The following is a 17209-nucleotide window of genomic DNA, read 5'->3' on the forward strand; positions in this document are numbered from 1 at the left end:
AGAACTACTATAAGAAAGATTTTCATCTTCCCCCATTCAAATTATGACCACTATCATAGTGGTATTTTGGTCTGTTGGGTTCAGGTGTTATTAGTGGTAAAGTGACACTTTCACAAACTGTGTCAGATGGCATTTCACCTAAGTTCCAGTACTGTGATACTCCCGGCTTACCTTTAAGTCATGTGATTCTTTCTTGTCTATCTATGATTCTTCTCAATATCTTATGTAGAAATCAGACGTTTTGGTTAAATCAGAATTCATGAGGCATATGTCAGGGGCTTTGCTTCAGTTATTATTATGCATTCAAGGGAAAATGCTCTTAGGTGAAAATTTCTTTATAAGGGGTTTTACTTCAGTCATCATTGAAAGTTTGTTTTTTTGTTGTTGCTTGTTCAGACACGTTTTATGTGTATTTACATTTGGAATATGAAAATAATAGCTAAAATGGAAAAGGCCAATAATCAAGTGTTGGCGAGGATATAAAGCAACTGGAACTCTTGTACTCTGCTGGTAGAAGTGTAAATTGGTAAATCATTTTGGAAAAATGTATCAACAACAGCAAATCATATGCATAAACTATGTTCAAACTATACCTGACAAAATTCTAGAAAATGCAAACTAGCTGAAAGCAACAGAAAACAGATTAGTGGTTACTTGAGGATGAGGCAAGGGAAGGTTAGGAGGGATGGATCGGAAAGAGGGGTGAGGAAACTTTTGGGGTTGGTGGGTTATTCATTTTCTTGATTGTGAAGATGCTTTCACCAATGTATACATATGTTTGACTCATGAAATTGTACATTTTAAATACGTGCAATTTACTGGAAGTCAGTACTTAAATAAGGCTGTAAAAAAAGTAAACAAAATCGTGGAAGAAAACACACTATATTTTTTCTTTTCCTTTCTTTTCTTTTTTAAAGATTTTATTTATTTATTTGAGAGAGAGAGCACGAGCAGGGAAATGGGCAGAGGGAGAGGGAGAAGTGGAAGCAGATTCCCCACTGACCAGGGAGCCCAGCATGGGGGCTTGATCCCAGGACCCTGAAATCATGACCTGAGTCAAAGGCAGGTGCTTAACTGACGGAGCCACCCAGGCGCCCCTATTTTTTCTTCTAAATATTGTAGTTATCTCAGGGTGTTGGGATTATTGATAATTTTTATATTCTTCATATAGTTTTCAGTATTTTTCGTATTTGCTACCATGACCATACATTTCTTTAATTTTTAAATGAGAAATTATTTCATATGTACAAAATAGTACTTTTGACCCATCCACAGATTTAGAGAATACAAATAAAAGCCACTTATATCATGCTTTAGAGATAATACATTATCAGTATTTTCAAAGCCCTAATTGTATCTTTCTGCGTCTTTTTCTTTCTACACTCCTTGATTTTCTGTATAGTTTTACTACATAAGCCTGTATTCATAAATAATGTAATGTTTAGTTTTGTCTATTCTATGACTTTTTTATACATTATATTTATGAGATTCATCGATGTTGATGTGTTATAGTTCATTTACTTTTTATTGCTCTATATCATTCCATTGCTTTACCACTGTTAATCCATCTCCCTGTTAATGGATATTTAGGGGTGTTTTCAGTTTTCTTTTTTTTAATTTAATTTTTACTTTTTGCCATTAAAAGCTGTTTTGTTATGGCTATTCCTTTTTCCTTTTTTTTTAAAGATTTTATCCATTGAGAGAGAGAGCACCCACGAGTGGGGGGAGGGGCAGAGGGAGAAGCAGACTCCTGACTGAGCGCAGAGCCCAACATGGGGCTCTATCCCAGGACCCCAAGATCACGACCCAAGCCGAAGGCAAATGCCCAACCGACTGAGCCACCTAGGCGCACCTGTTAGGGCCATTCTAATCCATGTGTCTTTGCCTAGGAGTAGAGTTGTGGGTCTTCAGTTCTGCTAGATAATACTGAATTGTTTTATAAAGTGGTTGTACCAGTTTATACTTTCACAGGCAGTGTGTTAAGTGTTCACTTTGTTCCCTTCCTCAACATTTGAGACATTTGTACACCATTTGTAGTTATCTGAATTGTTTCTTTTCAACAGTCTGGCAGGTAAGAATTGGTACTCCATTAGTGGTTTAACTTCATTTCCTTCATTACTGATGATGTCGAACCTTCCGTAATTCCTCTTGTATGAGATATCTGTTTTTTGACTTTTTTTTTTTACTTTTATAAATTGATTTCCAGAAGTTGCATTTATTTATTTATGGTACTTATTCTTATCAATTATGCATATGGCAAATATCTTTTCCCCAGGCTTGTTTTGTCTTTTACTTTATGTGTTGTTTTTTTTTGTTTGTTTACTTTATGTCATTTTTGATGGACACATTCTATAGTGTAGTTGAATGTGTCAACCTTTTCCTTTACGGTTTGTGATTTCAGCATCTTGTTTAACACATCTATCTCTTCCTTGAGGTTGTAGAGATATAGTCTGATATTTTCTTCTGAAAGCTTTAAAATACTACCTTTCATATTTATGTCTTTAATCCATGTGCAGTTGATTTTTGTGTGGTGTGAGGGGGGGATCCAGTTTCATTTTTTTTCCATATGGGTAATCAGTTTTTCCCAGCATCATTTACTGAATATTCTGGTTTTCCTCCCTGTGATCTATAAGCATCATATGTCAAGCTTCCATATATGTGTGCATATGTTTCTGGACTAATCTTTCTTTGGTCTCTTTGTGTATCCTTGCCTGCAATCTTATTTACTTTAGTTGGGTAAAGAGACATGATACCTAGAAGAACGAGTCATCTACTCATAGTTCTTTTAAAACTAGACTCCCTTTCAAATTAATTTTTTTCTAAAGTAAACTTTTCCCTGGAATATATTTTTAATCTTAAATATCTACCGTAATCAGCTGAGGTCACAAGTAACACTGAAACTACTTTATTTTTTTATTATTTATTTTTTGGGGGGGAGGGGCAGAGGGAGAGAGAGAGAGAATCTTAAGTAGGCTCCACTCCGAGCATGGAGCCCCACGTGGGGCTTGATCTCACAACCCTGAGATCATGACCTAAGCCAAAACTGAGAGTCGGATGCTTAACTGATTGAGTCACCCAGGTGCCCTATAATACTGAAGCTACTGTATCAGGCTGTCTTTTGTTTTTGCAAATCCTGTCTTAACTCCCTAGAGTTCATTTTAACTTGAGAAGTAAATATAGAATTTTCATGTTGGGAATATAATTAAGATATTTGGAAAAACCTTCACACTGCAAATAGCTAAGAATGCTCATTTAAGCTTTTTTAAAAAGGTACTTAGGAATTAATATGCCAAAATCTAAAAGAAAGCTGAAAATCTGAGACTAAAGGAATCCATAAGTCTTATTTGCTCTGAGGGCATTTGCTAAACCGGGGCAACTTGGTTAGATTTGATTAAGAACTTGGTGAATTTGCAGGACTGGAGGCATAGTTAGAAGTCAGCCCTGGGCTTATTAAAATACAAGGCAAGCTAACAAAAGACTCTCTGCCTTTAATTCTGGGATTCCCAAAGGTGTGTGGTGTCAAGGACAAAAACTCACTCTACCTCTTTCAAAGATCTGTAAGGAAAGTTGCCTTGATGCCAAGTAAAACAGGGGAAGAAAACCTGTCCTTAGGAAATTGTAACCACCAGTCCATGGGTGGTGGTAGGAGCTAGTTCACATCACCTTGGTGGTCCAAAAACATTTCAAGGTCTAATTTTTTTAATATCTTATTTTTCTTTATGTATAATTCAAATACTATAAAATTCACCCTTTTAAAGTGTGCAGTTCAGTGGTTTTTCATATATTCACAAAGCTGTGCAACCATCATCGCTAATCCTAGAACATTTTTATTTACCCCTGAAGGAAACCCTGTACCCATTAGCAGTCACTCCTCATTTCTCCCTCTCCCCTCAGCCCCTGGCAGTCACTAATGTACTTTCTGTTTCTATGGATTTGCTTATTCTGGGCATTTCATATGAACGAAATGATACAATATGTGATCTTTTATGTCTTGCCTTTTTCACTTAGCATAATGTTTTCAGGGTCTATTTATGTTGTAACACAAACCAGTACTTCATTCTTTTTTTTTTTTTTTTAAGATTTTATTTATTTGACAGAGAGAGAGACAGCGAGAGAGAGAACACAAGCAGGGGGAGTGGGAGAGGGAGAAGCAGGCTTCCAGGCAAGCAGGGAGCCCGATGCGGGGCTCGATCCCAGCACCCTGGGATCATGACCTGAGCTGAAGGCAGAGCCTTAACGACTGAGCCACCCAGGCGCCCCTTCATTCCTTTTTAATGGCTGAATAAAATTCCCTTGTGTGGATATACCACATTTTGTTTTTCCATTTGTTAGTTGATGGACATTTGGGTCATATCCACTTTTTGGGTATTATAAATAATGCTGCCATGAACATTTGTGTACAAGTTTTTGTGTGGCTATATATTTTTCATTCTTGTAGGTATAAGAGACCTAGGGAGTGGAGTTCTTGGGTCATATGGTAATTCTGTGGTTAAGTTTTTGAGGAACTGCTGAGCCATTTTTCATTCTCACCAACAATCTGTGAGAGTTCCAGTTTGCCAACACTTGTTTTTGTCTATCTTTTTGATTATAGCCATCCTAAGTGTATGTGGATTGGTATCTCATTGTGGTTTTGATTTGCATTTCCCTAATAACTGATGGTGTTAAGCACCTTTTCATGCGTTTATTGGCCATTTATCTGTCTCTGGAGAAATATCTATGCACATCATTTGCCCATTTTTAAATTAGATTCTATGTCAAGGTATGAATTTAAAATGATACCATAAGGGGCGCCTGTGTGGCTCAGTTGGTTAAGCGTCTGACTCTTGATTTCGGCTCAGGTCTTTTTTTTTTTTTTTAAGATTTTATTTGTTTATTTGACAGAGACAGAGAGAGAGAGGGAACACAAGCAGGAGGAGTGGGAGAGGGAGAAGCAGGCTTCCCGCTGAGCAGGGAGCCCGATGTGGGGCTCGATCCCAGGACCCTGGGATCATGACCTGAGCCGAAGGCAGACGCTTAATGACTGAGCCACCCAGGCGCCCCGTCGGCTCAGGTCTTGATCTTAGGGTCGTGAGTTCAAGCCCCATGTGGGACTCCATGCTGGGCATGGAACCTGCTTAAATAAAATGATACGGTAAACAAATGCAAATATTCTCTGAGAGTATATTTTCATCTTTGGCCGTAAAGAGTTCTACAAGTCAAGTTTCAAGGTCACTGAATAATTTGTTAAAGATAACCAAGTGCACAGGAAATAACACAACCTGAATAAGAATCAGCCAAAACAACAGATAGAAGTAAACTTACAAAAGCTTACATATTGGAATTACCTGTTATTGATTATTAAAATAAGTATGATGGTGGGGGGCGCGCCTGGGTGGCTCAGTCAGTTGAGCGTCCGACTCTTGATTTTGGCTCAGGTCATGATCTCAGGGTTGTGAGCTCCATGCTCAGTGGGGAGTCTGCTTGAAATTCTCTTTCCCTCTCTCTCTGCCCTTCTTCCCTCCCCCCAAATAAATAAATAAAGCTTAAAAAAATAAAATAACTATGATGGGCTATATTTAAGGAAATAAAAGACAAGTTCTTTTTTTCTAGCTGCTTTTGAGATTTCCTCTTTATCACTGGCTTTGAGCCATGTTATTATGATGTGTCTTGGCATGGTTTTCTTCATACTTCCTATGCTTAGTGTTTGTTGAGGTTCTTAGATCTGGGGTTGGTAGTTATCAGATTTGAAGAACTTTGGTATTATTTCTTCAAATATTTTTTCTTCCTCCCCCCATCTCCTTCATGGACTTCTATTACGAGTGTATTAGGCTGCTGGAAATTGTCCCGTGGGTCACAGATTGCTCTTTTGTCTTTATTCTTCTTTGCTCTTTGTTTCATTTTGGGTAATTTCTTTCTTTCTTTTTTTTTAATTATTATTATTATTTTTTTAAAGATTTTATTTATTTGTTTGACAGAGAGAGAGAGAGAGAGCAGAAACACAAGCAGGGGGAGTGGGAGAGGGAGAAGCAGGCTTCCCACCGAGCGAGGAGCCCAATGCGGGGCTCGATCCCAGGACCCTGGGATCATGACCTGAGCCGAAGGCAGACGCTTAACGACTGAGCCACCCAGGCGCCCCTTGGGTAATTTCTTTTAACTGTACCTTCCAGTTCATTAATCTTTCCTTTTGCAATATCTAATCTGCTTTTAATCCCAGCCACTGTATTTTCCACCTCAGATATTGTAATTTTCATCTTTAGAAGTTGGGTCATTTTTTGTATCTTTTATGTCACTTCTTAACTTTTTGAACATATAGAGTTAGAACGGTTTTAATATCCTTAACTGTCTGTGTCATTTCTGGGTGGGACCCAGAATTGATTGATTTTTCTCATTATTATTTTTTTTTGCATGTTTGGTAATTTTTTATTGGATGCCAGAATTTTACTTTTTGTGCTGGATATTATTTAGATTTTTATAACATTTGTTTGATTTGGGACATGGTTTTTTTGAAAATGGTTTGATCCTTTTGAGTCTTGCTTTTTAAATTTGTTAGGTGGAAAGCAGACTAGTGTTCAGGGCTATCTATTCCTCACCAAGGAAGCAAGACCCTTCTGAGTATTCTACCCAATATCCTGTGAATTGTGTGGTTTTCCCAGTTTGGTGGGTGGGGACAGGCATTATTACCAACCTTGGTGAGTGTTGGTATGGTTTTTGTAATCTTTTCTGGTGGTCTTTGCCCAGACTTGTAATTTGCTTGCATGCATGCTCTGATCAGTACTCTGCTGAATACTGGAGTGGGACCCTCTGCTGATGTCTGTGGTTCTCTCTTTGTGCACCTCTCTGCCCTCTACTAGTTGGCCATGCAAACTCTGTCTGCCTTATTCTTATTCACATAAACTTGTTTCCTTTGCTGCCTTCCTCCCCCATAGTCCCCAGTTCATTTTGGATGACTCAAGGCCATCAACTTTGAGGACCTTTTCCCCAGAAATAGTAATCATTTTTAACCATCCTCCCACGGCCTTCTCACGATGAATGTAAAGTATTTGCAGGCTGACTAGGGTCAGAAATGTGGTTTGATGAGTTTGTTGAGTTTTTATATGAGCTGGTTGTTCTACTTTGTTCCCTTCTCTATCAACTACATATTAGCTGAGTTCCTACTATATTCCCAGCATCATATAGGGTGCTGAGTGTGAAGTAGAAAGTGAGTATAAAACTGTTTCTGAAAAGTTTATATTCTAGAAGGGGAGAGAGAACAAGTGTCACAAATGTCAAGAAAAATATAAAATTCTTTTTTTAAAGTTCACTAGATGTTTACAAATGAGAGAAATTAATATGGTCTGAGTGGTCAAGGAATGCATTCTTTAAACTAGGGCTGAAAAGGGATTTTGAAAATGTATAAATTTTTAAAAAATATTTATTAGAGAGACAGAGCACGAGGTGGGGGAGGAACAGAGGGAGAGGGACAAGCAGACTCTGCTCTGAGTGCAGAGCCCGACATGGGGCTCAATCTCACAACCCTGAGATCACGACCTGAGCCGAAATCAAGAGTTGGATGCTCAACCATCTGAGCCACCCAGGCACTCTGAAAATGTATAAATTTTTAAAACAAACTAGTTACAAGATACAATGGAAGAAAAGATGCCATTTATGAGAAGCATACACTTAACAAGAAAAGTTCTGCATTTATATGAAAAAAAACTATAAAAACTCCCAAAGATACAAACGCAGACTTAATGCTCTGGGTAGGCATACACAACATCTTAAGAATGCAGGTTTTTTCTAAAATCATTTATAAATACAACAGAATCCCAATGAAAGTACCATTAGATTTTTCCTCCTGGGGCTAGACATATTATGAAATTTATTTGCAAGAACAGACAAGCAAGGATAGTTAGGAAAACCTTGAAATTGAAGAGCAGTAAGGATGGGAAGCTAGTCCTCCTACATATGAAAGCATATTATTATAAGCCGTTACAATTTTTAAAATGTGGTACAGGAAAAGACAGACCAATTGAAGAGAATAGAAAATACAGAAATAAGCCCAATTGTGTGTAGAAATTTAGTCTGTAATAAAGACAGCATTCTAAAATCATTGAAGAAAATATGGAATTTTAAATAAATGGTGATTTATTCGATACCAGAATAGCCAACTGGGAAAGGTAGGATTGGATCTACTTCTCATATTATACACCAGGCTGTTAGTATGGAAAGTAGTAACATCATACGAAGTATTAGAAGAAACCATGAGTGAAGTCTTTTATGGCCTATGTATGGGGAAAACTTTCTTGTGACTCCAAATCCAGAAGCACAAAGGGAAAACATAGGTAAGTATAACTACATGTGTGTGTACCCAAGCACTCATATGTTTCTATATATATGTGTACAAATATTTATATATACACACATTCTCTGTCTCAGTAGAAAATACCATAAAAAGACAATGACAAACTGGAAGAATGCTTGCCACTTATATCATGGACAATGTATTAATCTCTCAAATATATAAAAATACTCTAAAACAGAGGCAGAAAAGGACCAATAACTTTATAAAAAGATGGGCAAGAGATAATGAATAGCAAGTTCATGGAAACAAATATAGATTAGCCTTATATGAAAACGTGCCCAGCCTCACAGTGAAAGAGATGCAAATTAAAACAACACGAGATATCATTTCTTTCCCATCAGATGGGCAAAAGTCCAGCATTTTGACAAATAATTTGTTGGTGACTGTGTTTGGAAGCGAGAGCTAGTATATTACATTGAGAATATGCAGCTTATGACCTGCTGAAGGGGGAGGTGCAAGCCACCTACCGGGGGTGGCAGGTAGCTCCCTCATCATCCAAGTTCCCATTTTGGGGAAGTGGAAACCCCCGGGGTCGTTTTGATTGAAGGCGCAATTTCAGTACACCCACACAAAGGAAGTAAAGTCAGAAGATTTGTTACTTACAGATCCCAGAAACAGAAGTGGGGACGCAGAGATGAATTAAGATTCGCCGTGAATTGGTAACTGTTTAGTCTGGATGATAGGGGTTTTCTTATACCATTTTATCATCTTCTGTGAACATTTGAAATTTCCCATGAAAAATGTACAGAGTAGAAGTATGCATAAATGAAGAGAGTGCATTTGGAAGTAAGTCAGTGAGGTCAAAGTGGGCAGTTGGATGTGAAGTTCTTAGACAATTTTATGTTCCTGATTAATTTACAGCAGACTCCCGGGGTGCCTGACTGCCTCAATCAGTATAGCACGTGACTCTTGATCTTGGGCTTGTAAATTCAAGCCCCATGTTGGGTGTAGATATTACTTAAAAATAAAATCTTTAGGGCACCTGGGTGGCTCAGTTGGTTAAGTGTCTGCCTTCGGCCCAGGTCGTGATCCTGGAGTCCCTGGATGGAGTCCTGCATCGGGCTCTCTGCTCAGCAGGGAGTCTGCTTCTCCCTCTGACCCTCCCCTCTCTAGTGCTCTATCTCTCTCAAATAAATAAATAAAATCCTTAAAAAAGATAAAATCTTTAAAAAAAAATAAAGCAGACTCCCTTTATTTCCAGTTTACGTTATATGTGGTTTAGGTAGCTGGTAATCTGTGTGTGTGTGTAAATATAGTGCTTAAGATATATTTTTCTGTTAGTGTAATTCTAAATGTTAAACCAACTTATAAAGTATGAAGTTGTTTATTGGCCCCATTATAGGACCTTTGGATTACCAAAAGAATAATTTGGAGGAAGTGAAATTTTTCTCACACTTTTTATGAGTGCCATATTTTCTAGGAAATTTTGCTTGGGCATTGATTTGGGTGTACCTTGCAAAAAAGAAAATTGAGGGTGGAATTTTTCTTTTTTTTCCAGATTTAACATTGGGATTGTTCAGTTAGTGATTTTTGAGTATGTCATTTTAATAACTTGTAATATTGTATAACTACGTCATACAGAATTACATATAAGATGAAAAACCTGTCTTCCTCTAAATATTTTTGCTTTGTATTCCTCATTCATCTTAGAAAGACAGATAATACAATTTATTTAGTGATATCTAATGGCATTAAGCATGATCATGTTAACTTGTTTTCTATTCTACGAACAGATTAATATTAAAATTGGAAGTTTGGATCAATTGCTGAATATTGGAAATTGGATGTAATGGCAGCAGAATTTATAAAGAGTTGCTGTAGAGGATGTTTCTATGGTGGAACAGAAGAGCACAATTGTGAGTTTGGCTTCTTTTGACTTCAACAAACATGTATTTAATGTCTTTTTTATGTGTGGCGTTTTTTAATACAAAGATAATGAGACGTATTTCCTAACTTCATGGGGGAGACAGAAACATAAATAGGAGGCACACTAGGTAAGTATTAAAGTACCCTGGAGCATGGTGGGAGAGAGAGAAATTCAACATTCAACCCCAGAGACACCCTGGGACATCACCACCAAGAGAATGGCATTTGGTATAGGAGTCTAGAATGGATTTCAGCAGCTGGGTCGGAAGAAGGAAGGAAGAAAAGGTGAAAACTGGACCTGAGTATGATAGGTGGATGAAATTGTACAGGCAAAGGCAGGGAGAGAAAAGTGTTGGGTGTGTTTGGGGACAATATACTCTGGCAAATGTTTTCATTTGAATAAAGACAATTTCTAGTTTATGAACAGTACATTAAAAAATACCTTTTCACAAATGAAAGACTAATGGAGAAGAGACCCATTATTTCATCAAGACCCCATATTTATAAAGGACTCCTGGAGAGTTCCCTTTCAATTGCATGGTCTCCTCATCTCTTCAGAGTTACGATTGGAACTTGATTTTTCTCTAGTTTTTTCTTGTATTCCTTCATCTAGAGCATAGCTTTCTAGTATATTTGAGTACGAAGGCTTCTTTTTGCATTAAAACATTTCATAAATTCCTACACAGTAGTTGTTGTACTTTCATTTCTAAAGTCAACAGACAATACTAATTGTACATAAAGATGAACTCTGGGTGTCCCTTACCTCCCCATCCTAAGTCACCAGCTTAGGAATCATATAGCATTTGAGATAGGGATGAAATGGGTCAAAGAAGCTAGCACAGGGAGAGTTGCTATTATATTAGGGTAAAAATACATTTTATTTTGTGATTAGGTGAAGGTTTTTGTAGACTTTGAGACCTTCAGCTTCTTTTCAGAATTCTTTTATATATTTAAGACTGATGTTAACCACCAGTACTGACAACAAGAATTGCTTTATTGACAGTATTTTACTCGAAAGCATCCTGGAATTAAGTACAAAATAAACTTGTTTTCCATCTGTGAACTCTTTTTGTGGGAATGAGTTTCTTTAAAAACTGCTTTTACCATTATGATAAGCTAATATATTTTGGCAATAGTATATTAATTTCTCAAATATTGCCTGGACAGAATTAATGTAGTTTCCAGAAGTGCTTGGTAGGATCTACGAGTAGTAGTTTCCGTATCTGCAGTTTGATTACATAAGTACCAAAGCATGCTAACTTTAGATTATTATATATAACTCTACATTCATATTTGTGATTTTTCTTTTCTCTTCTTTTACATGCAGTTTCCAGGGAGAGAGACATTAAAGCAGTCTCCGAGAGTCAGAATACACCTGTCTGTGTCCCTCCTTTGACTGCTGTTTCGGTAAAGCCTCAGGTTGGCTGTACTGAGGATTACTTACTTTCCAAATTACCATCTGATGGCAAAGAAGTACCATTTGTAGTGCCCAAGTTTAAGCTATCATATGTTCAGCCCAGGGTACAAGGAACTCCTTCACATCTGGAGGGACTTGAAGGTAAACGATGACACGGCAGGATTTAAGAATCAACACATAGCATTTAAATGCTATTGTTTCTGTGATTTTGCTCTTTTGTATCTTGAAAGATATAAAATTATTTTATGTATAAATTTTTATTTTTTATGTTTTGCTTTTTCTGTAGAGGAACTTAATGTATAATATTTTTGAAAGGTCCCATTATGAAATCTGACCACAATCAACACATTTGTATGTAAATGTGGCCTTTTAAAAAAATTTTTTAAATCACTTAATTAACATAGAGTGTATTATTAATTTCAGAGGTAGAGTGGAGTGATTCATCAGTTGCATACAACACCCAGTGCTCATCACATCATGTGCTGTATTTAATGTCCATCACCCAGTTACCCCATCCCCCCACCCATCTCCCCTCCAGCAACCCTCAGTTTGTTTCCTATGGTTAAGAGTCTCTTATGGTTTGTTTCCCTCTCTGATTTCGTCTTATTTTATTTTTCCTTCCCTTCCCCTATGTTCATCTGTTTTGTTTCTTAAATCCACGTATGAGTAAAATCATGTATTTGTCTTTCTCTGACTGATTTATTTCGCTTAGCATAATACTCTCTAGTTCCATCTACGTCCTTGCAAATGGTAAGATTTTTTTTTTTTTTTTTGATGACTGAGTAATATTCCAGTGTATATGTAACTTCCCAGTCTAAATAGCCACTTGAGTGAGATAGATTCATTGGGTAAATTTTGGCTGATGTTGTTAGAGGCCAGTGGAGTAATGATGATAAGAAGAAACAACATGTAATTCTTGTATGTTAAAAATAATTTGGGGCGCCTGGGTGGCTCAGATGGTTAAGCGTCTGCTTTTGGCTCAGGTCATGATCCCAGAGTCCTGGGATCGAGTCCCGCATCGGGCTTCCCGCTCCTTGGGAGCCTGCTTCTCCCTCTGTTTCTCTCTGTCTCTCATGAATAAATAAACAAAATCTTTAAAAAAAAAATAATAATAATTTGCTTTAGTCCATTGAAACACTGTCACAATGTTTTTTCCCCCCTCAAAGTTTTTTATGAAAAATTTCAAACATACAGAGAAGTTGAAAGAATACAACAGTGAATACCCATATATCCACCACATAGAATCGATCATTAATATTTTACCATACTTAATCACATATCTATTTATCCATTCCTCTTTCTGTTATTAATCCTTTTTGAGTTGGGGGTGGTGGAGAACACATTTCACAGTAAATTGCAGACATTAATACACTTCCTTCTAAATACTTAAGCATACATGTAATTTACCAGAGTTCACTATCTGTTTACAGTTTTCTTCTTTTGACATAAACCTTATACACAAAGAACTGCCTCAGTTTTAAGTTTGTTTTTGTTGAGTTTGGACAAATGCATGTAACAGTGTAATCCAAAATCCTATCAAAATCTAGAATATTTTTCCAAATATGTTTTTCTGCCCATCCTTTCTTCTCATTCTGGGATTCCAATTAGACATATGTTGGACTTTTTTATATTGTTTTATGGGCCTCTGAGACTTCTTTTGCTTGTTGTTGTTCAATGTTTTTTTCCCCCTCTCTTCTTAAGATTGGATATTATTAATTTTCAAGGTAACTGTCTTTTTCCTCTGTCAGCTCCATATAGCTGTTAAGCCCATCCAGTGAATTTTTATTTTAGACATTGTGTTTTTCAGTTGTTGAATTTACATTTGGTTCTTTTTTGTAGATTCTGTTTCTTTGCTGTGATTTCGTTTTCTTTTTTGCATTATTGTAAGCCTATTTTCTTCTATGTCTTTGGGCTTTAGTATTTTTTTTTTTTTAAGATTTTATTTATTTATTTGAGACAGAGAGAATGAGAGAGAGCATGAGAGGGAGGAGGGTCAGAGGGAGAAGCAGACTCCCCGCCAAGCAGGGAGCCCGATGCGGGACTCGATCCCGGGACTCCAGGATCATGACCCGAGCCGAAGGCAGTCGCTCAACCAACTGAGCCACCCAGGCGCCCTGGGCTTTAGTATCTTTATCTGCTAATTCTAACATCTGAGGCTCTTAGGTTTGGATTCTGTGGTTTGTCTTTTTTTGGAGAATGGGTCACCTTTTCATGTTTCATTGTGTATGGAGTAATTTTGGATTGTATTCTGGGTTTTGGATGTTGTGTCGTGGACACTTTAGAATCTGTTATATTACTCTGAGACGAGAGGGTTTTGTTTTTTTTTTCTTTTCCTTTTCCTTTTTTCTTTCTTTTAACCAGGCAATCAACTTGGTTGGGCTATGCTGCAAATTCTGTCTTTGATGGCAGCTCTTATCTCAGCTTGGTTTTTGTATCCTTAGTTGGAGTCTGCCCCGCATATGTGTGGCTCAGGGATCAGCCAGATATTTGAGCAGACTTTATTCACAGAATTCCGGGCTTTCTCCTTTCCAAGGTTCCCACCTTACTTTCTAGCAGCTGTGGTTGCTCTGAACTCTGCCATCTGGTTCTTTAGGCCAGAAAGAGTGTGGATTTTCCTTTGTCATTTTATCTGCCCTGTGCAGCGCCAACTTTGGCTTGTGCTTAGGCTAACAGTGGCCATTCCCTTTCTTCCAAGAGTCCGTGCTGTCCTGAATATGCCCTGCTTCTGCTCACTCTCCAGTCCCTTCAGGGTTTTTGTTCATTTTGTTTTTGGTCTACAGTGTACTGTTGTTATCTATAGGAGACTTGAGTTTGGTAGGAGTGATTGACCGACCTTCCTTCCTTCCCTCCTTCCCTCCCTCCCTCCCTCTCCCCCACTTCCCTCCCTTCCTTCCTTCTTCAAGGAAAGAGGAACCCTGTGCTTGGCCCACCACCTTGTTTTGCATGTCAGCAGTGTCTCTCAAAAACAGTGTTTAAAAGCTCTTGGCTATGGTGTACCCTGATCATTGGTCTTTCTCTTTCTCTTGTACTTGTTAACAGGATTGGGATTAAACCACGTAAACAGTTTTGCAGTCTGTTCTATTCATATCACACATTGTGAACATGTTTTCATACTCATTGCTTTTTAATGGCCCCATAGTATTAAATCTATAGATGTACCATAATTTATTTAATAAATTCTGTATTCTTAAACATTTAGGGTATCTTATGTATTATTTTCATAATCAGAAAATAGGAAATACCTACCTGGCAATGTGTGGTAGTTCTTCTTTTGTCTGTTTTATTAGATCACTAGAACACAGATTGCTTTTTGATTTGAATGAATGAGGAAATTGGTTTACACTTAAATTATAGGCTCAAAGAGTATGTGGTAAAGCCATCTGATTTTGATCATATTGGAGAGAAAGATGACTTTATTAGAGTCAAGAAAGTGTTCTTGGTGTCTAACTCTAGAAGTCAGACAGGCGCATGCTGTATGTGTATGTGCTTGTGAGTAGTGATGGGCTGACAAGGAAATTTTGAGAGGGAGATAGGGCAGACCACTGTCAGTAATGACTGAAATTATGTGTCAGGTATTTGAAATGTGTTTTGTTTCATTGCTTACTTACTGATGGGTCTGATTACAGCCGTTGCTTACTGCTTTGTAACACACAGATTCTATCATTAACATCTTACTGAGCTTGCTTTATACCTATCCATTAAGAGAATGCATTTTGCATAAATATTGAAATTTTATTTTATTTTATTTTTAAAGATTTTATTTATTTATTTGACAGAGAGAGACATAGCGAGAGAGGGAACACAAGCAGGGGGAGAAGGAGGGGAGAAGCAGGCTTCCCCGTAGAGCAGGGAGCCCAATGCGGGGCTCGATCCCAGGACCCTGGGATTATGACCTGAGCCGAAGGCAGACGCTTAACGACTGAGCCACCCAGGCGCCCCTAAATATTGAAATTTTAAATAGAGCTTTTGAGAGGTATAATGTAAATGTTACTTTATGTTAATTTTATAGCACTGTGGTTCTATAAATTGAGAGAAATTCCTCTTGAACTTTAAAAATGGTATCACTGTATACCGTTTGAGGGGAAAATTGGAATTCTGTAAAGGAGAAATGAAATCAGAATATTCTTTTTTAGGTATAGCCTATATTTTTTTTAAATTTTTTTTTAAAGATTTTATTTATTTGAGAGAGAGAGAATGAGAGACAGAGAGCATGAGAGGGGGAGGGTCAGAGTGAGAAGCAGGCTCCCTGCCGAGCAGGGATCCCGATGCGGGACTCGATCCCGGGACTCCAGGATCATGACCTGAGCCGAAGGCAGTCATCTTTGGTGCTCTACTCCTGACAGTATTCTTGTTACCATGAACAGACTTGTGGTGGCGCTTGTGTGCTGAATGATTTAAGGGTCCTTACAAAGGTCCCTGGCATCATAACTCCCTCTTGGCACCCCTCTGCCTATGTGTTGTGCTTGGATTACACACATAGCTTTTTGAACTGGGGTGAGTCTTTTTCCGATTTGGGGCCATGCTGGATAATGATGCTTATGCACATTCTTGTACGAGTCTCGAGGTGCACACGTGCGCGCATTTCAGTTGTGTGTGTGTCCCAGAATGAGAATTGCTCTGTGTATCTCAGCATGCGGTCAATTTTTATAAATGTTCTGCATCTTCATCAAAAAATGATAATCTTTTTACTTAAAAGTTGTTCTTTGTGTAAGTAGAAAAATGAAAGGAAACTCAGATCACAAAATACAGAATTGTTTATGGGGCAAAAAAAAAAATGCTAAAAATTTACCAGACTGTTGTGAGAGCAGGGTTCATGGCTGATCCCTGGCAGAAGATTCCATGCAGAGCTCAATAAATGTGTGCTTATTTTTTTATATTTCAAACACATGTGATTTGGTGTCACTTGAGACAAAATTTTTTCCTCTGCCTTGGATGCACTAGCTGTTAGCTAATAACTCCAAGAAAAGGGTGTTATAGGGCGCCTGGGTGGCTCAGATGGTTAAGTGTCTGCCTTCGGCTCAGGTCATGATCCCAGGGTCCTGGGATCGAGTCCCGCATCGGGCTCCCTGCTTGGCAGGGAGCCTGCTTCTCCCTCTGCCTCTCTCTCTGTCTCTTATGAACAAATAAATAAAATCTTTAAAAAAAAAAAAAAAAAAGAAAAGGGTGTTATAAAACTTTAGACTTACTTTCAGGATCTGCCAGAGCATCTTTTGGAGATCGAAAGGTAGAACTTTCCAGTTCATCCCAGCACGGACCCGACTGTGATATATACAACCCATGCTTTAGTTATCAGCACATTTCACCCGATTTGAGCCGGCGCCTTCCTCCTCGTTCAGAAGCAGTGAGACTGTATGGATCAGGTATGAAAATTTTTTTGTGTGTTTTCTCTTTTTTTATTTTATTTTATTTTATTTATTTATTTTATTCTTATGTTAATCCCCATACATTACATCATTAGTTTTAGATGAAGTGTTCCATGATTCATTGTTTGTGCATAACACCCAGTGCTCCATGCAGAATGTGCCCTCCTCAATACCCACCACCAGGCTAACCCATCCTCCCACCCCCCTCCCCTCTAGAACCCTGTTTGTTTTTCAGAGTCCATC

The 17209-nt window shown here is 37.9% G+C and overlaps 1 protein-coding gene across 4 annotated transcripts in view; it reads left to right on the forward strand.

The window, feature by feature from the left end:
- Positions 1-17209, forward strand: part of TC2N (tandem C2 domains, nuclear) — a 38812-nt gene that overhangs the window by 2657 nt on the left and 18946 nt on the right. For all 4 annotated transcript variants that reach the window (XM_081830064.1, XM_081830062.1, XM_081830063.1 and 1 more), the window contains exons 2-4: positions 10054-10176; positions 11514-11744; positions 16796-16963. In XM_081830064.1, the coding sequence (XP_081686190.1) occupies positions 10110-10176; positions 11514-11744; positions 16796-16963 (466 nt within the window). In that variant the 5' untranslated portion in view covers positions 10054-10109. The remainder of the gene's footprint in view (positions 1-10053; positions 10177-11513; positions 11745-16795; positions 16964-17209) is intronic.

Source organism: Leptonychotes weddellii, chromosome 9 (genome assembly GCF_054177405.1).
Source record: "Leptonychotes weddellii isolate Sample4059 chromosome 9, ASM5417740v2, whole genome shotgun sequence".
Classification (NCBI taxonomy): domain Eukaryota; kingdom Metazoa; phylum Chordata; class Mammalia; order Carnivora; family Phocidae; genus Leptonychotes; species Leptonychotes weddellii.